General features: G+C 33.0%; 1 protein-coding gene across 3 annotated transcripts in view; it reads left to right on the top strand.

The window, feature by feature from the left end:
• Positions 1–23,974, top strand: part of CTDSPL2 (CTD small phosphatase like 2) — an 84,417-nt gene extending 60,443 nt beyond the window's left edge. For all 3 annotated transcript variants that reach the window (XM_054565475.1, XM_054565474.1, XM_054565476.1), the window contains exons 6-13: positions 2,970–3,048; positions 3,333–3,444; positions 5,877–5,963; positions 16,570–16,632; positions 16,737–16,816; positions 20,095–20,221; positions 21,419–21,514; positions 22,165–23,974. In XM_054565475.1, the coding sequence (XP_054421450.1) occupies positions 2,970–3,048; positions 3,333–3,444; positions 5,877–5,963; positions 16,570–16,632; positions 16,737–16,816; positions 20,095–20,221; positions 21,419–21,514; positions 22,165–22,230 (710 nt within the window). In that variant the 3' untranslated portion in view covers positions 22,231–23,974. The remainder of the gene's footprint in view (positions 1–2,969; positions 3,049–3,332; positions 3,445–5,876; positions 5,964–16,569; positions 16,633–16,736; positions 16,817–20,094; positions 20,222–21,418; positions 21,515–22,164) is intronic.
• Positions 23,975–25,024: the final 1,050 nt, after the last annotated feature.

The raw sequence follows: 25,024 nt of genomic DNA, 5'->3' as shown, positions 1-25,024 counted from the left end.
ACATTAGATCATAATTTATTACCTCTGAGGGGCTGTGACAGACATACAAGGCGAAAAGATGAAATTGTGTTTCATCATGCTTAAAAGCAGAAATAAAATTGAGGATGGTGATCTTTTCCCAGAGGGAGAAGATCTTTGACTTTTTAAGATTTAAAAAAAAGTTCCTTGTGGTGCTAGGTATTTGAGGGAGCCTATTACATATGTATTGGTTAAGAAATATAATTTTGTATAAGGAAGTAGAATGATGTTCTTCTCTTGAATATAAAAGGCAAACTTTTTTTTAATAATCAAAAAAATGCATATAATTGTGAAGCTTCTAAATAGTGCAATCCAGTAATAACAATATGAAGAGAAAAGCAGCATAACAGAGGACAGATTTATTTTAAATTTGTTGAAAAATTAATGCCTATGTTAAACATTATGGTGTTAACATATTTAACATTAAATTGTTATAATTTAAGAATAATACTGAATCTAACAGCAAATCAACATGGATTATGCACATAGTTTGTTCTTGGGTAGTTAGAACTTCAAATGAATGTACTGTTGACCTATCATTTTATGCTGATTACTTTGCCCAGTGTTACAGGCTCTTCAATAGTAAAGTCCAGGGCTTTTGGCTTCCAGTTGATGTTCATTCAGTATTTTCGTGTTACTGTATAAAACTTTTATTTATTTTATCCAATAACTGAAGATGGAGAAGGCACTTCTATAACCTTAGTGGTTTCTAGAGGGGGAAAAGTAAGATTTACTCCAGTTGTCTCCTTCATTTATTTATTCCCCTGATGTTTATTGAACACCTTTTTTTTTTGTGATGGGCACTCTTCATAAAGATAAGATATGCTTCTTGACCCTGAAAAGTACATGATCTAATTGATGAGCCAACTGTATACAAAAATTATTGTACAGTGTGGTGAGTGCTAGTAAAAATAAATAAGCAATAGAATATTACTCAGCCATAATAAAGAATGAAATCTTGCCATTTGTAACAACATGGATGAACCTAGTGGGTATTATGCCCTAGAGGAAAGTGCAAAAAGTCAGACAGAGAAAAACACCATGATTCATTTATATGTGGACTCTAAAAAACAAATAAACAACAAAACAGAAACAAACTTGGAATACAGAGGACAAATTGGTGGTTCCCGGATGGTAGGGGGTTTGAGGGGATGGGTGAAAAAGATGAAAGGGATTAAAAAGTACAAATTGTCAGTTATTAAAATAGTCACAGTGCCTTGGCCAGTGTGGCTCACTTGGTTGGAGTGTCGTCCCATGAACCCAAGGGTCAGGGCATATGCCTGGGTTGTGGGTTTGGTCCCCAGTTGGCGTGCATATATGAAAGTGCATATATGAAATCAATGTTTCTCCCTCCCTCTGTGTTTTTCTCCCCCCTCTCTCTCCTTCCCTTCCCTTCCCCTTTCTCTAAAAATAATAAAGTACAGCATAGGGAATATAATCAGTTACATTTAATGACCGTGTATAGTGTCAGATGGGTATTAGACTTATCTAGGCAATTGATTACTTCATACAGTTATATGAATGTCTAATCACTATGTTGTACACCTAAAACTAATATTGTGTGTCAGCTGTAATTGAAAAATAAATTTTAAAAATTAATAATAAATGAACAAAATAAAGAGGTGGCACATTGCAGTTACTCTGATTAGGAGAATCATGAGATCCTTTCCCCATTTCTCTGATGTTACTAGGAATTTGAAACAGAAGTGGTTGGAAGATATGAGTTTTCCATTATCCCTTTGTGCTAATGAACTGTTAAATTGGCATAATGTTGTTAGAAAAATTACAGCAATTTTTATTGAGTTCCACTGTCTTGGTCCTTTTGGGCTGCTATAATGAAATTTAATTCTCACAATTCAAGAGACTGGGAAATCCAAATCATAGTGGCAACAACATCAGTGTCTGGTGAGGGCCTGCTTTCTGGTTCATAGACAGCTGTTTTCTCACTGTGTCTTCACGTGGCAGAAGCTATGTGAGCTCTCTGAAGGGCTGTAATCCCAATCACAAGGGCTCTATCCTCATGACTTCCCAAAGGCTCCATATCCAACCAAACAGCATTCACATCAAAGATTAGGTTTCAGTGTATGAAATCTGTGGGGGGTGGGCACAAACATTCTATCTCTAGCATCCACCTTAAACTTTTATTTGTTAGATATTAGTTGTTTAGTTTGTGCCTTATCTTTTCCCTCTTCTTGAATTTAGGTTGTAATTATTATCTTAGAAAATTACCAACATAATTTCTAAAGTTCAATCAATTGAAACAGTATTAACTCAAACATAGAATGGATTATGTTTCATGGAATATAGAATTGCTTCTTGATTATTTTAAGTTGTTAGTACATTAAAAGTAATATAATGGGTCTTCTAAATCAATGACTTCTTTATAAAGCAGCATTTCATAGCTATTTAAGATCATAGACAGCTTTAAGATTCCTGGGAAAATATACATATATTATTTTTTTCATAAGTCTTCAAAGGGCTTGCACACCTCCTAAAGATTGTTCATAGATTGTAGGTTAAATTGTAGCTTTGGGTCTGTTATGAGCACACATATATTGACTGCCTATAAGTGCAAGGCATTTTTGTGAAGTGTTACTGCTATAAGAGCACCCTGAAATTTTTATAGTTAGATATATAAACACCATCCATTTAGAAATTGAATTCTTGTGGAGTGTATTTTTTTTTTTAGTAATTAGTAAATTTTATCCTAGGATTTTTAGTTCTGCTAGTGGTGAAATAGCTTGCTATTTTGACTGTAACAATAGTTTTTTCCTTTGGACCTGGAGTTAAAACTATGTGCTAATAAATTTGCTTTTGAATACTGTTTAGATATTATTTCTGTCTTTAACCTAAAATACGCAGGGCTTCAGGAAGAACCTATATAAAAGCAGTAAAATGTATACTTCATGGTAGCACTGAGTAAAAGCAACATTTTTCATTTTATTAAATAGCACCAGTAACTCCAGACAGTGGTTATTCATCAGCCCATGCAGAAGCCACCTATGAAGAAGACTGGGAAGTATTTGACCCGTGAGTTCTTTTCTTTCCTATTTGGAGCAGAATGAAAGTTTATGTAGGGAGAGGGGTACCTGGATGGTATATTGCAAAGAGCATGTGACCTATAGGTATTAATACTTTTACTGAATTACTGAAATACTAATTTGTATTTTTCAGTTTTATTTACATGTTTTATACGTTTCGTTTACTAGTTTAAATGTACATTATTTAATTAGATATTTAAAGATGGGCTGAATTTAGTAATATGTCTTATAAAAAGTAGAAATGTTGAAATTTTCTTAAAATTTGATTTGTAGCTATTATTTCATCAAACATGTTCCGCCACTGACAGAAGAACAACTAAATAGGAAACCTGCTCTTCCATTGAAAACAAGAAGCACACCAGAATTCTCTCTAGTTTTAGATCTGGTAAGTATATTGCTTGTAGATGTAAGAAAAATAAAGGAGTTAAATTACACTTTTAAAATATTAACCCAAAATACCTAAAAGAGTATAAGTGATTAAATAGCCTTACGTACTTACTACATTGTGACTAAGGTGTTCTGAAATGTTTTTATTTTAAGCACAGTCTAATGTTAGAATTCATAGATTGGGTGGTATCAGGTACCTTTTTAAATCTCCCAATAAATTCTAATTCCATTTCTTGCTTAGTTTTCACCTTCTTTTTGGACAGGATTATGTTTCCTTTAAGGACCAAATGTTATCTAGGTCTCAATGAGTTAACTGTATACGAGACATACTTTTTCTCAATTCTTGATTTTGTGTATTACCTAATACCAGTGACGATTAGAAGACTCTAAAAGCATGACATCTTAATGCTGAGTAATAAAACCTTTAATATGCTCTTGAAATGATTTGGAAATTTATATTTTAGGGTACCAGAAGAACTTTGAAAACTGAATGTCTCGTATAATGTTAGAAAACATTATTTAGCCTTTGTTACTGGTACCCTATAGATGTAGCTTAGTTCTTACAAAGAATTTTTCTTCAGGAAAAGCATTTTATTTTGTTTATTATTTTTAATACTCACACAAGGATATGTTTATTGATTTTAGAGGGGGTGGATAGAAAGAGAGAGAAACATTGATGTGAGAGAGAAACATTGATCAGTGCCACCCGTATGGACTCTGATTGGTAATTGAACCAGAAACCTTTTGGTGTACAGGATGATGCTCCAACAACTGAGCCACTGGGCCAGGGTGATCTTGCTACACTTTTATGTTAGGAGTTGATGTGACAAGTTTAGCCATATAATTTTTAATCCAAGGAGGAGAAGGAAAAATAAGAATTGGCTGAGTTATTTTATAGAAGAGGATAAAGCAGAATGATAAAAATTTAGGCTGTAGATGAAGTAGTAGAATTAATTATGACTCAATTGTAGGAAAGACTACCTTTTTTAAGATGTTAAGAAAATACCTTGAAATGTGTAGTCTAGTGTGCTATTAAAAGAAAGTGAGGTATATCTAGAGTATATTTTGCTGTTTGCCTCCCCAGAGTTTAACTTTAGGTTAAAAGAAACATTCCAGCTAATAAGATCTGGATTTACAAGGTATGGATATTTGTGTTTCATTTTAATTAATCTTAAATGCATTGAAAAATTGGGAGTATAGTTATTAACAGCTTTATGTATTTTTTAAAGTGCTGTCATTTACTATAAATGGAAGCCCTGTTTTTTTTAATCATTCAGGATTTGAGAAATATAAATATTTGCACATACTTTAGATTGAATGATCTTTGCTTTATTCCTTTAATGAGAAAACTGGTAATCAAAGATGGCAAGTCCTCATTGACTGCTAATTTAGTTAAAAAATGTTTGTCTAGAAACATATTCAACAGATACTGAAACATTCATTATAAAAGGTTTAAGGATATAGGACTAGAATATACGTATTTTTTGGAATATATGTAATAATTGATTCTAAACTTCCATTTGTTAAATGTGAAAAAAGAAAAGGCACTGTGTCTCTGGTTTGCTTAACAAAAAACTGGAAACTTGAACTGGAACATGCATCAGAATCACCTGAAGAGCTTATTAAAACAGATTGCTGATAAGCATGTAACACTGACTTCATCCTACATGTAGTTGGCATTTCAAATAAATGGCTTGCATAGGGGAACTCACCCCCACCCCGATTGCTAAGCTCCTCTTTACCTCCTGCTGAGTTTCTGAAGTACAAGAAATGGGAACTGGAGAATTTTCATTTCTAACTGGTTGGCAGGTGATGATGCTGCTTTCTGGTCCTGGGGTTACGTCAGGAAAAAATGCTGTCCAGTTCTGTCTGGTTGCTTCATTGCTTAAGAGCATCATCCTGATACGCTAAGGTTGTGGGTTCATTTCCCGGTCAGGGCACATACAGGAAGCAACCAATGAATGTATAAATAAATGGAACAATAAATTGATGTTTCTCCCTCTCTCTCTCCCCCCGCCCCAAAATCAATAAATTTTTTAAAAAAATTTTTACAAGAGCCCTGGCTGGTGTGGTTCAGTGGATTGAGTTCTCACCTGTGAACCAAAGGAAACAGTTCAGTTCCTAGTTAGGCCACATGCCTGGGTTGTGGGCCAGGTCCCCAGTGGGGGGTGTACGAGAGTCAACCACATACAGATGTTTCTGTCTTTTTCCCTCTCTCTAAAAATAAGTAAATAAACTCTTAAAAATATTTTTTTAAAGGAACATTCTGTCTAAATTGCTGTTTCACACAGTAATGTATGGTGAATATAAAATTCTATATATGAATGCATGCTTGAATAGATGTTTTTGGCGATCATTGATACATAAAATTATCATTTGAAAGTTCTTTTACTATCTTGGTTCATTCAATATGTGTTTTTTTATTTTAAGGATGAAACACTAGTACACTGTAGTCTAAATGAGCTAGAAGATGCAGCACTTACTTTTCCAGTCCTTTTTCAAGATGTCATTTATCAGGTAATTTAAAAATTTTTTAACTTGATTTTTGGCCTGTTAGATAACATTCTGATGTAAGAAATTTTTTGTAACTTTTTTGGTGAAGTTTAATGTGCTTTTTTATTGGATTAACACAGTAGCATCATACTAAATAATTACATAAAACATTAATTTGTTACCAAAAAGATGTGAACTTTTTTTTACTGAGTGATCTCTGCTAGTTTTATCATCTGTTTGCCAGCAGGTGGAGGCAGGAGCACTGACATCATAGATCCCTAAGAAGAACTTGCCAGGTTAATACCTGGTGTGTTTTTTTTTCTCCAAAATCTGAATGATACAAAGAAAACTCATTCCTTGTTGGTCATTTATATTTCCTTTTGTGGTAATATAGTCTGTAGATTGCAGTTTGGTTGATATTTTTTATATTCATCACAGAATTACAGGATACTCTTCTAGTTACTGCTTTCCTTAAAAAATTTGGGTATTTCTCATCTGTATTGTTGAACAGGTTACAGTGCAAAATACAGTTACTTACATTTCATTGTGAATTACATTTTATGTATGTTGGCCATAGTTTTTACATTGTTTGAGATTTTCCTAATATAAAATTGGAATTATTATACACGACTATACTTTGAAAAATGCAAGGAAAGTTCCTTTCTCTAATGGCGGTTGTTATTTAATTAGTATTACCTTTATACATACCAGTTGTTGAAGGATTGGGAAAGGGTCCAAAGTTTGTTGTTTGTTAAGAGGAAGTCAGCCCCTAGGATTAACTAAATAAAACCACAGAATATTTACCATGAGAATAATGAAAAGGTGTTTATGGTTGTTTATTTGCTCTTAACAAGCAGTTAGAACTTGGGTATAGTTTTCAGTTTCAAAATTAAATAGAAGTTTTTGATTCAGAGTCTAGTTTACCTACTTTATCTTGTAATGAGTTATAAGAGGATTTGGTTTTGCAGTTTTTGTCAGTTCTACTTTAACGTAGATAGGTATTATAGGTATGGTAATATCTGAGTACTATATTCATTTCCCTTTTATGGAAACTGATTTCAGTTCTGATATATGAGCAAAATATACATAAAAATAAGAAATTTAAAGGTTTTGGTATTTTTAAACAATATTATTTGATTTAAGGTAAATCTTATTAGTGAGACATTTTCTGCCAGTGGATTGTTCTTGTTTAGTACACTTCACTATCAGGAGTCTTTTGGCAAATAAACATAGTATAGCAATATTTTAGTTCTCTCTTTGGCTTGATAACTTTTTTGTTCAGAATTGTACTTAAGAACATTGGGTTTCAGGCTTTGAATTTGGATAGTAAAGCTATTACTTAAAAATAATATGTTGAGATGACATTCTTAAGTTTTCATATTTGAAGTTTATTTCTTGAAGATGGTTTTGGTCTGTTTATATAATTTTTAATAGTGAAATAAGAAACTTGGAAAGTAGGAGAGTTTGATTCTTCCCCTTCATGAGCATTTCTTCTCAGTGTGACCATAAACTTGAATTTTTTCTTATTACTTTGACCATTAGTGCTTCAGTTCTCTTCTTTATAAAGTTCTTATTATTTTCATGTGGATCTGGATAGTTGTCTTATTTTGAATAAAAGGCTTCTAGCAGTGCATATGACTATACTTATAAAATCCTGTATGTACTGTATCTACTTTTATTGAATTCGGAGAACTCTTTTTCTTATATATTCTGAGCTACACTTTTTGAAACTGAAAAATAAATGATATTGCCTAAATTAGGAGCAATGAGATGGAAGTTTGAATCTTACAAGTTATAGAGATGATTGCAATTTAATATGATTTAGTTACTACAGCATATGCAGAAGTTCCCCTTCAGTAAATTTTTGAGAATGTCTATAGTTAAATTGGGTGCGTTTCCTTGGATTCCTGGTTTTTGGCATAGCTATTCTGTCTACTTTTTAAAAAATAACTTGAAGAAATCTTGGGTTAGAGTTCCCCCAGTTTTCAGACCAGCAAGCTCCCTTTAAACAGGGAATGATGTCTTTTAAACTTTCAGTGGTGTTGTCTCCATCTACTGGCAAAGAAGAAATATACACAAGGGTCTGAGATGATCTAAGAGATTTTGGAGAAACCACATTATTAGGTAAGATGTAACTTACATATTTAACCACTACAGTATAATGTGGCCCACTTAAAGACAGGAACCTGTAAAATACTGTATATACTCTTTTAAAAGTAATTTTTTGAGGTAAAATTCACAACAATAACTTTTTAAGTGAACAGCTCTGTGGTATTTATCTATATACTCTTAATATGTTAGTTCCATAGCATTTATGTATATATACTCTTAAAAACAAAAAGGTAAAGTTAAGATAGGATCAGATTCTTCATCTGAATCAAAGCCAGATAATGTCCTCTTGGGACTTATTTTATTTTTGCTTTCTTTTTGTGGTTTAAGTTTATTATGCTTGGGCTGTGTCTAATTTTAATTCTACTTGTTATTTCTCTTTCTTTCAAAACAATGTAAAGTGAAAATTTTTTACATGTATTTAATAATTGTCCGTATCAGGGGTTGGCAAACTTTTTCCTATAAAGGGCCATTTGTTAATATTTTAGGTTTTGCAGTCTCTGTTGCAACTAAAAAAATTCTGCCATTGTAGTATGAAAGTAGTCATAGACAGTATATAATTGAATACATGTGGCTGTGTACAAATAAAACTTCATTTACAAAAATAAGTAACAGTTTGGATTTGGCCCACAGGTTGTAGTTTGCTGACCCTTGGTCTAATAGTTATGAGAGTATATACAGTAAATTTACATATTCAGATTCTTTGTAAGTGGAAGTAGGTAATCAAATGTTTGTCAAAATTCTTGTTAATGTTGAGAGAAATTTAAAATTAGATCCTTTCTAACCTGGTTGTGGGCTTTCTTAGGGTTTTTTTTAGATAAAAGTTGGAGGGGAAATTTAAGATGGCCACTACTCACATTTAAAGATTGCCTGACTTCATGATTTATATTTTTCTTTTGATTGATAAGTAGGACTCAACTTAGTTATTGCAAGCCTTAGAATATACCAGCAGGGAGATTATTCAAACTTCGATTTTGCACCTTGAGTATACTTGAATTCCATTTCTAGGGGATAAAAAAAAAACCTTAAAAATTCAACTCAAATTAAAATTTGATGTATGTTACCACTGACACTATATGGATAGACAGATTATAGTTTGTGTATATGAAGAAAAAGTAATTTGAAAGAACAGAATTTTTTAAGTGAGGGTATGGCACTCACAAAGGCAAAGTATATAGATTTTCGTTTGGGTCTTCCCTTCCCTCGTAAATTGTTACTTTTTCCATAAATTGTTTTACAGTTAATGGGAAAATATTTATTTGTAGAATGATAGAAGTGCATTTGATATCTGGAAAAACAAGTGCATGATCAATTCCAATGCACATGTTTAATCTTTATATATAGCTTATATTGACACATTGTCAGGAAATCCATCTCGTGGTGTTACTCAGTTAAGAGGTCTCCACTGTATTTAGTTTCTGTTCCTGCAGATCCACCAATTCAAGACTCTAGGTCATCTCACTCCCTCTTCCATCCAGAAGATGACTTCTATCCACAAGCAGGACTGAATCAAAAGACAGATTTTTCACTTAGCTCTTGAGCTGAACCACCTCCTCAATGACCTTCCTCTATCTCCATCAAGAACTGGAGCTCAGTTTTTTGAAGATGTAATAGAGCTACTCAGCCCAAACGTGGCTAATTGAAGACAAAAAGAAGATGCCTCATATGTTTCACCACAGTGCAGCCAAACGTAACTGTGTTGTCCAACTTCTCATTCTGTAAAGTATGACAGGGGCATCTTAATTTTTGACTCTGTTCACCTATAAGACTTTAGCCAGTCAGTGGCTTTCTGAAGATCAGTAAAATCAACAAACAAACTTTGGGTCAGCTGTCCAGAAATCAGATTGTGGTAAGCACTCAAGGAGAGATAGGATCCTCTAGGGAGCTACTTGCTAAAGGATACTTTATTAGTAGAGGTTGTTTTTATGGGAAAAGTTGTGGGAGGGAAAGTGGGTGGGAAACCCCATGTTTAGCAAAGCTCAGCCTCTTCTCCATTATTATAGTTTGTTTGTTTTCTTGGGGACCTTATAGCCTAGGATAATTTTCATAAGGATCCTGAGTATTTTATACCACAGAACCTCTGTAGTCTTTCCTAGAAAAGTCAACATTATTTTTTGCTTCATGAAGAAAAAAAGCAATCATTTAAATGGAGAATTTTGTATTAAATACCTAATCAAGTTTTTCCTTCTCTCAAGCTCTGACTTAAATTGACAGTAACCAAGAGGCATTTTGTTTGGACCTTCATAAAGCATAATTTTGTTGTATAAAAGTAGTATGTATATTTGTGTCTTAAAACATTGGACACTTAGTAGTGAAGAATAATGTGGTAGCTGGCCCAGAAGAACATTTTGATAATTAATTGTAGGTAAATACTAATAATTTTAAAGTAACTTTCCTATCCTTATTAGTAAGTATAGTTAGTCATTGGCACTCATTTTTTTTTAAAGATTTTATTTATTCATTTTTAGAGGTAAAGGAAGGGAGAAAGAGAGGGAGAGAAACATCAATGCGTGGTTGCCTCTTGCATGTCCCCTAATGGGGACCTGGCCCACAACCCAGGCATGTGCCCTGACTGGGATTCGAACCAGTGACCCCTTGCTTCTCAGGCCAGCACTCAGTTCACTGAGCCACACCAGGCAGGGCTTATTGTCACTCATTTTTTTAATCATAATTATTCATTATTAATTTTTAGGTTAAAAGAAGGAACTATAGCTGAAAGCTATAGTTACCTACTTCTCAAAGACAAAATGTATTTCACAGGGAATTCTTTGTATTCTTTGTAAATGTATCTTTAAAAAAATGTTTTTAATTGTCACCCAAGGATATGTTTATTGATTTTAGAGACAGAGGAAGGTAGAGAGAGAGAGGCAGAGAGAAAAATGGATCGGTAGCCTCCCATATGCACCCCGACCAGGGATTGAACTTGCAACCTAGGTATGTTCTCTGACCAGGAATCAAACCCGTGATCTTTTGGTGTACGGGACAGTGCTCCAACCAACTGAGCCACTGGGCCAGGGCTGTAAATGTATCTTAAAATTAGAAGCAGTTGTTTAAAAAATATTTGGAAAATTCTTGTTCAACAGCTGAAAATGTTCTGCAAATTCAGGAGAGGTGACAATTGATTACTAAGCATTTTAAATTGGAGGATTCAAAATTCAGACTTTGTTTTTAAAGGCAACATTTTTATTTTACAACAAAGACCTTTTTGCTCTAAAATGACTAAGCCTTATTTTAAAATAAGCACATTAATATTTTTTATATATACCCAATGTACACATTTAAATTAAAATATACACATTAGAGATTATTTTACTTGAAAATTATTTTTCTTTGCTACCTTTTAATATACCATGTATATGAATATACTATGCTTTACTCTAACTCATTTAGACTCTGTAAGAAAATTCCTTTTTTAACTTAGTTCTACTTAATTCAGTAGTAGGTTTTATTTTTTAAAAAATTTTATTTATGTTTTTAGAGAAGGAGGAGGGGAGGAAGGAAGATATGGAGTGAAACATGAATGTGTGAGAGAAACATCCATTGGTTGCCTCTCACGTGCCCCATCTGTGGGCGTTGCCTGCAACTCAGGCACACGCCCTGGTTGGGAATCAAACTGGCCATCTTTCTGTTCGTATGCTGTTGCTCAATCCAGTAAGCTACATCAGCCATGTCCAGTATTAGGTTTTACAGAAGCTTTTAGTTTAGGGATTTGGGGGGGTCTTTTTTATTATGCTTTTATTATTATGGTGCTGATGTTTTAGTATTTACCTATTCATCCCCAGATTGACCCACCTACAAATACTATCCCCCAGGAGCCATCTAACTCTTATTCTCCAAATACAGGAGCTATTCTAAATTGTAATTCTCTCTTCTAATTTTTTTTAGAGTACAATTTCTTTGAGAATCCAAATTACTTAATTTAATCCACAAGTTGTCATTAATTCAACTTTCATTTCTTGCTTAGAACCCCATCATAATGCTTATTTCTAACAGTTAGAGTCCACTCTTTTTGAAACTGTATGAAAAAGATGACTGTGAAGTCAACCAATGGGTTATAAAGTGAAGGCTCCACAGTGCCAACCTGAGCAACCTTCTTTCTATGGAGAAGATTGGGGTTTTATCTCTATGCACTGGTGTTAAGGTCAAGAAAATGTTAAGCGAGTTGAATAGTTAAGCTATCAACTGATGGCAGTTCATTATTACCATCCCTCTTCTAAAAATATAGCTTGTAGCCATGTAGCTTTCTCTTTGAGTTAAGGTTGCTCAGTTCTGCCCCATAGAATTGTACTCATTCCAGGTATTCTCCTTACAACCGATTACTTTTAAATAGTAAGATGGATAGTAGTAATAGCTATTGGTAGTTTCAATGCCAGGCACAGTTCTAGGTACTTTACATGCATTAATTTATTTAATCCTCACAACCCTATGAGGGAGGTACTGTTATGCCCATTTTATAGATTAGAAAACTGAGGTGTACAGAAGGGTTAAACCCGTGGTATCTACTAAGTTCGTTTCTTTCTTTTCTTTCTTTTTTAAATCCTCGCCTGAGGATATATTTACTGATTTTGAGAGAGAGAAAAACTGTTGCCTCCTGTAGTGCCCTGATCAGGGATCAAACCCACAGTCTTTTGGTGTACAGGACAGTGCCCCAACCACCTAAGCCACTCAGCCAGGGCCTAAGATATTTTATTTATTTGTAGCATCTCATCCTTCACATTCCCCAGCGTTACTAGTTTTCTACTGCTTTAAATTCTTACTGCTGATGAAATAGCATTTACAAATCATTTTTTTATATAAAGGTGCCATACTCTTAAGTGGGTGAGTTCCACTGAATTTACCTTTTTCTCCAACCTACAACATTGTAGCAGTAAGTTCTAAGGATATCATGGAAAAACAATTAAAGATATTTCATTTTGAATATGTTAAGGTCATATTATTTGTATCCTTAGAACCATTTAGAAATATTTTTCCAAAAATGATTTACATGTAAGAACCTTTTTTGGTAATCACTTGCCAACAAATTGAAACTGCTTATCTTTTGGGGGGGGTTGTTTGTTTTTTGGGGTTTTTTGGTCATGCTATTAAAGTTATCTATGATTATAGATAAAAAGTTTGATAAACTAGCAGTTAGAAATTAATATATATAATTTGACTCTGATACTTAGACATGAATTTGAATTTAGACAGACTTTAACACAAAATATTTATAATCAATTTATAACTAGATTGCTATTTCAATGATTACTCTTATTAAATTTAGTTCTATTCACCATTTATGGCCTATTATGACTATCTACATATACAATCATAGAACATTCTCATTGCCTTAATACCAAAGAAAGTACAGGCTGACTGTCAGGTATTGTTCATATCAAGTTTTGTTAATGCAATGTTATTTTTGTTATATATTTATCATTTTCCTATATAAAATTAATTTTTTGGTAAGATCAGTTCCAGTATCACTGTTTTGCTGATACTATTATTATAGACTTTATTTTAAGACTTTCGCATAAGGAACATATTCATAAATACCTATTTGGGGGTACTAAATCTAACGGAAGTCATATATTGGTATTATATTTTTATATAATTATTTCATATAACACGTTATTTATAAACTTAATTTATTTCAAAATATATTTGGTTTACTGGCAGAAGATTAAAACTATTTGTAATGTAGATAGAATAATTGCTGTATATTGGGAGGGATATATGCACACGTATATACATATATATATCTGAAATGAAACTTTTGGCCTAATCACATTTGGGAGATGACATGGTTTTGAAGAGTTGCGAGTTTGAAGCATGTTCGGTGAAATATTAAGTAGAGAAAGAATGTAGAAGAAAAGTTAAGAAATGAAGTTACGAGCACCTGTGGAATAGATTTTGAAGCATTTGGAGGCGTTACTATGTGTGCATCTGAATGTTAATGTATCTATGTTCCGTACACAATAAGTGATTGTGTCTCATTATACATACTGTACAATTGTTTTTTGTTTGTTTCCTATTGGACAAAACTTGGTGTTTCTTGCCTTTTGTATATTTCTGCTTTAATATATCCATCTCCAAATGATTTGGACCCTGCTTGCTTGATGCTTCTATTTCTACTTTTCTTTCTGAGATTTTGCCTTTGCAGCAGATGGCAGAACTCCATGTGGTCCCAACCCTACCCCTGGACTCACTGTTACTTTGTACTTTTCTCACATTTTTGTTTTTTCACTAACAGCCTTGGTTTCTGCTTGTCTTTCAATCCTGAAATACTTTTCGTGCAAATGGTGACGTTTTTCTCCTGATAGGAACTTTTATCAATAATTATTGTATTTTATTCTCATGTTAAGGAAACACCCTAGCAATATATTCCCCCCATCTTTAGTGACACCTTTCATCCCCAGCAAACAAGCACATTTGAAAGTAATACCATTTAAGATATATTTTATATTTAAGTACAAAGTAGATGAATAAATAATGGAGTTACAGTTCTGACCTAATCTGGACTTCACCATATAAGAAGTTGGAAAATACCATCTTTGTACAATGTTCTACTTATTATGCTTAGATAATATTGTTTAAACAGCAGTATTCCTCTAAAATGGAATTGTTAGTATTCAGAGGAAACATCTCAAATTACAGACTCCCTGTTTATCTTAGTTCACAATATGGAGCAAGTGATAAACAGGGATAATTGAAAACTTTTATTCATGTGTAAAAATGAATTGCTTTGATTATTAAGTGCATGTAAATGATAAAAACCTTAGTAACAAACAGATGTTTCATGGTTTATCATCTTTGAGATGAGGTGATTTTTTAAAAAGTATTGGCAGAATTGATTTTTTTCCTTAATCATAACAAACCTATTTTGAAAATACCCATAGTTAAAAAAATGATTTTGCCAGTTAATGTAGTAATATATTTAAAATCTGTCAGTTAACTTGGATTAACAACCAAGGCCACAAACTGTACCAAATGGTTCAGGATGAAAATGTTAAAATTAATGAGCAACACTAGTTAATTTTTTTGTAACTTATTCTAAATGATCATGATGGGATACTGAGGATTTAGTTATTTTTATTTGCTAGGAATGGGGTATGTGGCTTACTTTGTTTTTGGCTAGTCAAGAAATTGAGATAAAAATGCCTGATTATAGGATTAAAAACAAGTAAACCTTTATCATTCTAGCCTGGAGGGTTAATGATATTTTTAGTATATTTGTTAAAAATGTCTTCCGCAAGTGATCAGCTTGTTGAAGAAATTTAATAGTAGTCCTTATGTAGTCATGTAGGCTTGCCTCAGTTTTAGACAGTTCTGTTTCATTTACTCAACAGATTTTTATCAAGTACTTACTATATATTTGACATTGTTTGATGCCCTTTGGCAAAGCTTTGGAAATGACAAAGGTTGGTAGTATATAGTCCCTAACTCCTAGAATCCTTTGCATGATTTCTCTCTTGTGCCCCTACAACATTCCTAGAACTAGATTTTTATCATGATGGCATTTTTATGTGAACATGTATGAATGATGGACTGTATGAAGCCTAGATTTTGAATTTGTTACCACCAATTTTTTTATTTTTTAATCTGAACCCAGTGAATCTGGTAAATAGGTATTGTGCAGATGTTTGTTCATGGTATTTGAGGTTAATAAAAACCTTTGAGTGGGGTACAAAATTTTCTTTTTATAAAGTTCTGTCACAAATACAATTTAAAGGAGTCAAAATCTTTTGTAAATCAGTTTTAGTGGTTGCTTATGGCTTATATTTCTGTGCTTTTTGAATATTGGAATATATTACAAGAGCTACATTAAATGTAGGCAAGAAGACAGACATAAAAATAAGGCAGTTCTTTGGGTGCTCTAGTCTTTCCTGATAATGGCAGTAACCTTTGACAGCTGTAGGTGTTTGACTATTCTAGTTTTATCTCAAGTAGCCAAGTAGTACTAATTTAGATGCCACATCTGAATCAGTAATTGTAGAACATCTAAATTGATTTCTGAAAAATTCCAGTTATTTAAACCCACCAATCCAAACATCTCTTTCTTGAACATTATTTACCATCATAAAAATTTGAGATAAATCTATTCTTAGCAGGTGATTGTTGAGAAGAAATTCTGAGTAGTTATTGAGGAAGGTCATTGAGACAGGTCAGCTAGAGATGGACACACAGCCTGCCTAATAATTGGATGGATGCTACCTGGCTGGAAGATGGAGCTGTTTTGTGGATCAAAATCTCAGAGGGAAACCTTTCATTATTAGTTTAAATGTTTATTAGAATTATATTCCATTAAGTACTATTGTGTGCTGAAAAGTGAAAAGATCACCAATGATTATTACTACCATGCCAAAGGTTGTTTTAAGTGATTTTTGGTATGTGAAATATATTGTGTTGAGTGGTACTTAGTAAACTTTTCTATTTCTTTAAAATATGAACTTGATATATTCAGAGTTAGACTACAACATCTTATAAATAAGTTGTTTCTATTTTATGTGTTTATTTGCTGAAGCCTATCTTTGTATTTCTTCAGGTTTATGTGAGATTAAGGCCATTCTTCAGGGAATTCCTGGAACGAATGTCTCAGATGTACGAGGTAAACATGCATGAACTAATTACATAAATATTTTTATTTTATTCAACGTAGTACCCATATTTAGATCATGTATAATGATTACTTCTTTTCCCCTGAATTTGTAGATCATTCTTTTTACTGCTTCTAAGAAGGTGTATGCAGACAAGTTACTGAACATACTAGACCCTAAAAAGCAACTGGTCAGGTAAATTTAATTAAGAAATAGTGGAAATGTCTGTCACACTGATCTATGAAATTACTATGATTATATTTAACTTTTATGGCCATTTTCAGTTGGCTACATATATTGAGATTTGTTTTGTTGAATGGTGAAAATAAATGGATTTTTTAAACCCCAAAACTCTTTAAGAGTTCCTAATAACTCTAGACAGACGTTTTTTAAAAGGATACAAAGATCAAATGTATTTATTATTACATCTGTATCCTCACTTCTTTTGGGATTGGGGGGGAGAGTGGGGTATGTGGAATTTTTCACTGTGTGCATGATGTTTTCATTTCCTTATGTCTCCAAGATAATGCATGTTATGTCATCTTTTTAATGGCATTGAGAAATAAGTTAATTTTAACAGAAAGGAAAAAATTAAACTCTTTTGCTTTTTTCAAGAGCAAATTGTCTTCCATTGAAAGAAAATGTTACATGAAGCAAATTGGAAATTTAATTTTCTTAGTTACTCAGTTTATCCTGATCTGGACTCAGTTTCTTGTGTGTGTGTCCTGAGCCAGCAGATGCAGTGTGGTCCTGGTTAGGTGGAAGTGCCTTGGGTAATTTTAGCACAGTTTGAAAATCAGTTCAACTGAGATACTGAGACTGCAGTAGTCTTGTTGTATCCTATAAGATGTAGGAGTTAATCTTTGAGTTTTTGATCAAGAGCTGAGAGAGATGCCACAAAAAGCTCCTAACACCTTTAATAGGTGGGTATTCATTTTCTTGAATACTTTCTCCCATATTGTCTTATTGGAAAATCCTAAACATAATTTCTGCTATTAACAGTACCTTTAATTTTTATTTATTTATTTAATTTTTTAAGAATCCTCACGCGGGGACTTTTTGTTGTTGTTTTGGGGTTTTGTTTTTTTTTTTTGTTTCTATAATCAATTTTAGAGAGAGAGGAATGAGGAGAGAGAGAAACATCGATCGGTTGCCTCCCATATAAGCCCCAACCAGGGATCAAACCTGGAACCTAGGTATGTGCCCTGACCGGGAATTGAACCCACAACCCTTTTTGTGTACAGGATGATGCTCCAACCAACTGAGCCACCCCGCCAGGGCTGTTACTCATACCTTTATTATTGAGTGAATGCAACTATAGCGAAAGGGTTTTCCAATGTCCATGTTTAGGAGGTTCTCTTTCTTGTAAATAGAACTGTGAATTTTTTTTTTTTTTAATCTAAAGGATTAAAATTTGCCCTTGTAGTTAGTTTTCATTTTATCTTTCAAAGTACTTTATAATTTATGCTCATGTTACCCAACTTCAACAAAAGTATACAAATGATTTTGCTTTGATCATTCATTCTGAAGATTTCTACTCAGTACCTCCAATGGTCCAGGAAACATTGGTGAGCAACACAAGCCTTCCCCTCTTGGAGCTTTCATTTTACTGGAGGACAAACTATACTCATGCAATTATAATGTTACAAATTAATGCCCCTCTTTTAAATTAGTTTTCTAAAATTACACATTTAGGAGTTTATTTTATCTTGTTGCATTTTGAAAAACTTAAAACAGGAAAAACTTTCTGAATATATTTAATTCATTGGAGTGCTATAGGGAATTATCTTTGTTAGTGATAAGGTAGACTCAGAAATTCCTATGATCTCTGAATCCCGTGAGTCCAAATGCAAATTTGATGACTGGAAAAAAAAAGTAGTCTCTTTCTAAAACTGCAGGTACATGCTGTTGACCCTCGGATTTTTAAATAACTGGAGAGACTTTAGTATAATTTAAAGTAACTGTTAGGATTCATACATACTCAGTTGTCTCCTATCTTGGGTGAGTTTGCTGCTAAAGGGGAAAAAGCATCAGTAGTGACTTGTACATGCATGCTGTATCTGCCTCGCCACTTCCCTCATGTCTAAATGTTTACTTAAATCCTTTTGTTTAGCCTTATTTTTTCAAAGTAGGACCATCTTCAAACCTTTTAGAGATAAATGATCATTTAAAAGTATTCTTTATAATAAGGGGGGAAAGAGCTATTTATACTACATTTGTCTGGTTGTAAAATTTGTACTCTTTGCTGTCATCATTGGCACTGATTTATTTAAGGTTGAGTTTTGTTGGGGTGTTGCTGTTGTTGTTGCTGCTAGAACTATGACAGATTTTGTTGGTGGAATATACCCCATTCATGAAATTGCATGATTAAAAATACAGGGATAAGTAGGCCCTAGCTTGTGAAAAAATGTTTAGTGTGAGATTAAGACACAGGAAGCCAAACTGCCAAATAACTAATGTATATAAGTGGAGTATTGGAAGGTGATCTGTATCAGTTATTAATAATATACAGAGACTAATATTTTTGAGTGCTAAATGAAGATTATATAATTGTTACAGTGTTTATTATAAAATCTTTAATAGCTTTTTTAAATGATACAGAATTTTTCAAGTTAGCGTCTGTCATTGGTGAAACATCAGTTTACATGTTAAATCTGAATTCATCATTTCATTCATTCCTTGTTTTTTCAAGTGACCATTCTCTCTCTCTCTCTCTCTCTCTCTCTCTCTCTCTCTCTCTCTCACACACACACACACACACGCGCGCGCGCGCGCGCGCGCGCACACGCAATTAAGAGATGGGTGTTTGGGAAAAGGTGAAATGATGGAATGTTTTGGCCTTCACACTTTTTCTCAAAAACTATAAGAGAAACTAGAAACATTTTTTTAAATGCCAACACAGAAACATTCCTTCTTGTTTTCTATTCTGGCAGGTACAGGGATAGGGAGGCTATGTGGTCTTCTGGTTAGAGCAAAGAACTGGAAACCCGGAGGATCCTGGGTTCCAATGCAGGGCTAACCACTGATTTATTGTGTGACCTTGGACAAGTCACGTGACCCCCTTGTGCCTCAGTCAACCATCTGGAAAACTGGTTAAAAAGCAGGACCTCACCGACAACCAGATGCCGCATCTGAACTGAGCTTTTCTGGGTAGATAAATTACAAAAACAAATTACAGAATTTTTAGTTCTTTTTTATAATTTAACCTAACACTTTGGCATAAACCAGAGTTCTTGAAGGCATGGTAATATTTGGTTGTAAGGTTTTAATAGTTGCTAAGAATTTTTACAGTAAAACTGTAGCCCAAAGCTTAGACCCACATTTCTATGTGAGTTTCTTTTGTGAGACAAAATAATAGGGCATAACCTATAAAGCCTATGGTATGTGCATGTATATATGTTTCAGTATATGTTGTATTTTTTAGAGGCTGCTTTTTTTTTTTTTAGTTAATTTGTTTTTATTTTTATGTTTAGGCACCGACTGTTTCGTGAACATTGTGTTTGTGTACAAGGAAACTATATAAAGGACTTAAATATCCTTGGAAGAGATCTTTCAAAAACTATAATAATTGACAACTCACCACAAGCCTTTGCATATCAGGTAAGAAGAGTGTTGCTAAACAAACTCAAATTGGGGGGAAAAAAATCACAATGAGGACAAATGCTGCCAAACCATATGATGGGAGAACAGGATTTTCACTGGTGGAATTCCCCTGTTTAGTGTCACATGTAAAATTAGAAATGCCAAATTGGATATTCCTTGTGGGAAAGTTTCTTTAAAATTGAGTACAACATAAATAAATAAAAATCTTAGTAGTAAATACGAGTAAGAAGGGAGTATAAGGTATATATCATTAATAACATTCTAGCAGTAATTTAATTGTAAACATGTTTGAGAATTACAAATAGCTTAACCTTGTTCTTCTGGTCTTTTTGATTTGACTTTCTTAAATGTTGAAACATTGATTTGACATTCTTAAATGTTATATATTAACTGTTTCATCAAGATATTTGTACCCTTTGTTAATGATTCTTTGAAATATAACTTTTACTACAGATGAACCATCCTTGCAAGATACACTTTACATTTTGAATATGTTTATATGATCTGTTTGAGATTTCTTTCATAATAACTTGGTGTAGAATGGGGATGTTGGAAAGTGGGTGGGATGGGTATAGATAAAACAAGATTTGTCCTTAACTTTGGTGTTTTAAAATGTCCAAAATAAAAAGAATAAAATGGGTTAACTGCTTATGGTACTTAAATATGTTTTTAAGAATTTCTTCTGGTTCCTAGATAAAATCATTTCAGTTATCCTCCATCTCAAACACATTGCTCCATGAGATATTTTATTATAGAGATTATTTACTATAAAACAAGGTTTGCATTCTTGTTTTTAGACTCTGCAGTGAAATAGCATTGAGTCAATTTGTTATGTTCCTATGTTTCAGATTATCCTGCTATTTTTTAGGAATAAAACAATGAATGGGACATGGTCCCTGTGTATAATAAGTATGTGCTTTCTAATAGTATTCTCTTTTTAGGTTGGCAGCACCCCTTCATTCACAATCCCTAGCATTTACTAATAGTAACTGTTTCTTGAATGAGTAAAAGAATGTTTTTAGTTACATTAATGCAAAACTTGTTTTAATGAACATTTCTTGTTCAGTTTTATGTACACTTAAGAAGTTATGCTGAAAACTCAATTAGGCTTTGATTTATTTCTTTTTTAAGCTTTTCCAAAGTAGGCAAAATGTAGGCAAAAAAGAGGATTTAATTACTTATTTATCATTTTAGCTATCTAATGGAATCCCTATAGAAAGCTGGTTTATGGATAAAAATGACAATGAACTCCTAAAATTGATTCCATTTCTGGAGAAGCTTGTAGAACTGGTAAGTATATCTTATCTTTTTCTGTTAACGTTTTCTGTTACATTCAATCAAGCTCTACTTGATTGAAATAAATCTTTTAAATTGCTTTAAAAAGTCAGTGTGGTGGGGGGTTAAGGCAAAGATTGAAAAGGATTACATGCATTTATCAAACCTTATAAGTTTGTTAAAATTATACTTATTAATATTTTAAAATTTATAAATTGAATATTTTTATTTCACTAGGCTTCCTCTTGCAAGTCAGTACACTAGTTTTGTTAAATCAATTTCATTTTGCCTTCATAGTTCAGGTGTAGAATTATTGCTCATGCTACTAAAACTAGGCTGGGAATTTTTTTCCCTATATCCATGGATTCATTTTAAAACTAATATATGAAATAGAATTCAGTGGTTTAACACTTTTTACCTACTAGCTTTTGGTTTGGTCTGTTACTGCATAATTGTTCTTACAAAATTAAAACTTTAATGGCAGTTTTTAAAAATCTAAATTTAATTCTAAGTGAATTGCTTCTGTATAGTACATTTATATTTGGCAAGTAAAATAAGTTGGAAAATAGTGATGCACTTTCATGCAAAGTAAGAATGTTGATAATGCTCTGCGGATCTTATCTCTGAAATTATGTGGCCTTTAAAATGTCTTTTTCTCCACACAGAATGAAGATGTTCGACCTCACATCAGAGACCGATTTCGCTTGCATGATTTGCTGCCCCCTGATTAAGTACAAAGACTTGTCAAATCACTGAAGGGGGAGAGAATGCAGGACCCTTTTGGACTAAGACAAAACATTGCCATTACTGTTGAAATTTTGCATTTTTGTACCCCGTCTTGCTTTTCTTATCTTTGGTGCCCAATAATAATCAAGGGTTACAGAAAGAGACTTTATCTCAGATTGAATACATACAGTAGGTAGGCTAAAACAGAAGAGTCTTTAGAACTAGTGCAACTCCAGTGAAATTTTTTTATGTACAGGACATCTGCAGTTTATAAAGAATTCTGTTTCTGCCACCAGCAGTTTGACCTGTAGTCACACAGGATTTTATGATAATAACAGAGATGAAAATGGACTTTTATTTTCTCTCTGTTTGGTGCTCTAAGTGGGTTTGTAGCCACTTTTCTGTTACTTTAAGATTCTCATTTCAACAGGAATGGCCAGTAAAAGTTGTTTTATTTTTCCTGTTAAGGTTTATAACCTTTTTACATTTTTGACCTGTATTAGATTAGAATTTCATTATGCATTCCTTTTAGTTGAGGCGCTTCATAGTTTTCTGGAAATAGTCAATTTTTAGTTTTTTATTATACATTTGAATGGCCGTTTTCCTGCTTTGTCTGCCTGCATATTGTATATTTGTTTAAAAATATTCTCTACTTTTAGTCCATGTAAGTTTCATTTAGAAAGACATGCATTTATATTTTGTTTCTGTAATATTCTACTGTAGGTGAAATCTTTTCAAAAATCAAGAGACTGGGTAGATAAGAATATATAAATGACTAATATTCAAATGATTTAAACCATTGTGATGGCATGTGTTTCCAAATGGTAATATCTTGCGATGGCACACAGATTTAATGGATAAAGGTATACCTCAGACTTCACTGTGCTCACCAATCTTTGAGGAGAATGTGTATGGTCACCTTTTGGGCTTGATTTGGTTACTGCTGCCTTTGGTTTCCTCTAGGAATGAAGTATTCAGCACAGTGACTTGGTGTTTTTAGTTACTTTGCATGGGCTGGTAGTACCTCTGTTATGCTCTCGGTTACAATCAATTTAAAACTCTGTGTAACAGTCTTGGTACCTTACAGTAGCTATGCATAATCCTGTGGCACAGTAAACTCCCAAGCCACCGATGCAGTTAATATGCTCTCATAGTGGTTTTTCTATGCTATATGAAAATAGTCTTCAAGCCTTGGTTCTCTAATGCAGCTACCACAAGAGGTTGATATTTTTATAGTGGCGTGTAATCTCCTTTTCGGGAGGCTTTTTATGGAAGGTAGAATTTGTAAAAGTTAGTATGCTTTGCCTCTCGACTGCATTAACATGCCACAGGCTCAGACTGTTTTTGTGTAAAGGATGTCAAAGAACGGCACTTTTTCTAAAGAGAAGTTTGATATTTTGTATGCTTGTTAAGAAAGTACAGTATTGGAAATTAAAGGTGGACAACTGATAATTGAGGAGTATGTCACTTAATTTTTTATGTATATTACCTGTTTACTTGTACAACTTACTGTACAAATTACATGCAGCTTCATTTTCAAATGAATCCTTAAAATAAGGAAATCTTTTTAGGAAAACATTTAATTTTTGTATTTTTGATTTTAAAGGCATGAGTTATGTCAGTTTTCAGTGTATTAATGAAAATTTTAACTTTTCATCAGGTTGAGTGTTTTCTTACTATATTATCTGTTGTGTATGTAGTTAGCATATTGTGTCACTGAACTGTTTAAAAATCTAGCATGTAGAGCAAGCCTGTTTTGTGGAAAATCCTTATTCATTAAATAATCATGGCAGGTTTTCTGCAAAAAAAAAAAAAAAGCAGAAGCATTTGCAATTCAGAATACTGGTTTTTTTGTTTTGTTTTGTTTTGTTTTGTTTTAATTTAAAGAAAGGTATTTTGCTTGCAGGAAAAAATACGGATTCATTTTAATGAGAATCTTTGAAATGTATTTATCTTTAGGGCATCTGGGCATCTTTATGCTGTTTGTCTTCTGTCTTTCTTGAAATAAAATGTACATACGTTACCTTTACATACGCTCTTGCTCAAAATTGTGAACCTAGTTACATTTTTCCTTTGCTCCCTTTTTATGCTTAAACAGCAAAATCCAAAAACTATATGAGATCTAAACTTTCAGCCTGAATTATAACTGCTGAAAGCTTTTCTGATTAAGTAGATACAGTCCCAAAGGGCTTTCCCGTAACTAGAAGGGAAATGTAAGCACCTATACCATTGTGCCAGTGGGCACTTTAAATAAACACTTTTTCAGTCCCATGTTAGGGAGAGTTCCCTAAAGTCGACTGACAAATGAATCAAGCATAACAAGATTCTTTAAAGAAATAAAGTGAGGGAAATTTTGTATGGCCTGAGAAAATTTCTTGAGACCAATTTAATACATATTTTTTTCATTACTTGAGTCATTTTAAATTTAATAACAAAATTTTAAATAACTTATAGAGACAACTATCCAGCTTCCTTCCACATTGATGTTTTATCTTCTCATTACCCCTTTTTAAAAATCTGTTTATAGATGTTATCTTAAAACACTTCCATTCAGTTAAGCGGAGGTGTACGAGTATATTTTATGAACTGAGATGTGCCCAGCCCCTGCAGTTCACGCAGGAAACATGAACTCTTAAAAACTGACTATAGTAAATGCAGGAGAGATAGATACCCAATTAAGACACAGCGAAAGTGACCTATATACACGTTACAACTCTGAAGTTCATATTATAATTGTGATATTTCCAGTGATAAATGTCTGACTTTTAAGACATTCTTTTAAATATTTGTATTATTGTT

The sequence above is a fragment of the Pteronotus mesoamericanus genome, unplaced genomic scaffold, assembly GCF_021234165.1.
Source record: "Pteronotus mesoamericanus isolate MK-2021 breed Mesoamerican mustached bat unplaced genomic scaffold, CSHL_Meso_final contig_164, whole genome shotgun sequence".
Taxonomy (NCBI): Eukaryota; Metazoa; Chordata; class Mammalia; order Chiroptera; family Mormoopidae; genus Pteronotus; species Pteronotus mesoamericanus.
The sequence above is the reverse complement of the archived record's forward strand: the minus strand, read 5'-3'. Positions and strand labels throughout refer to the sequence as shown.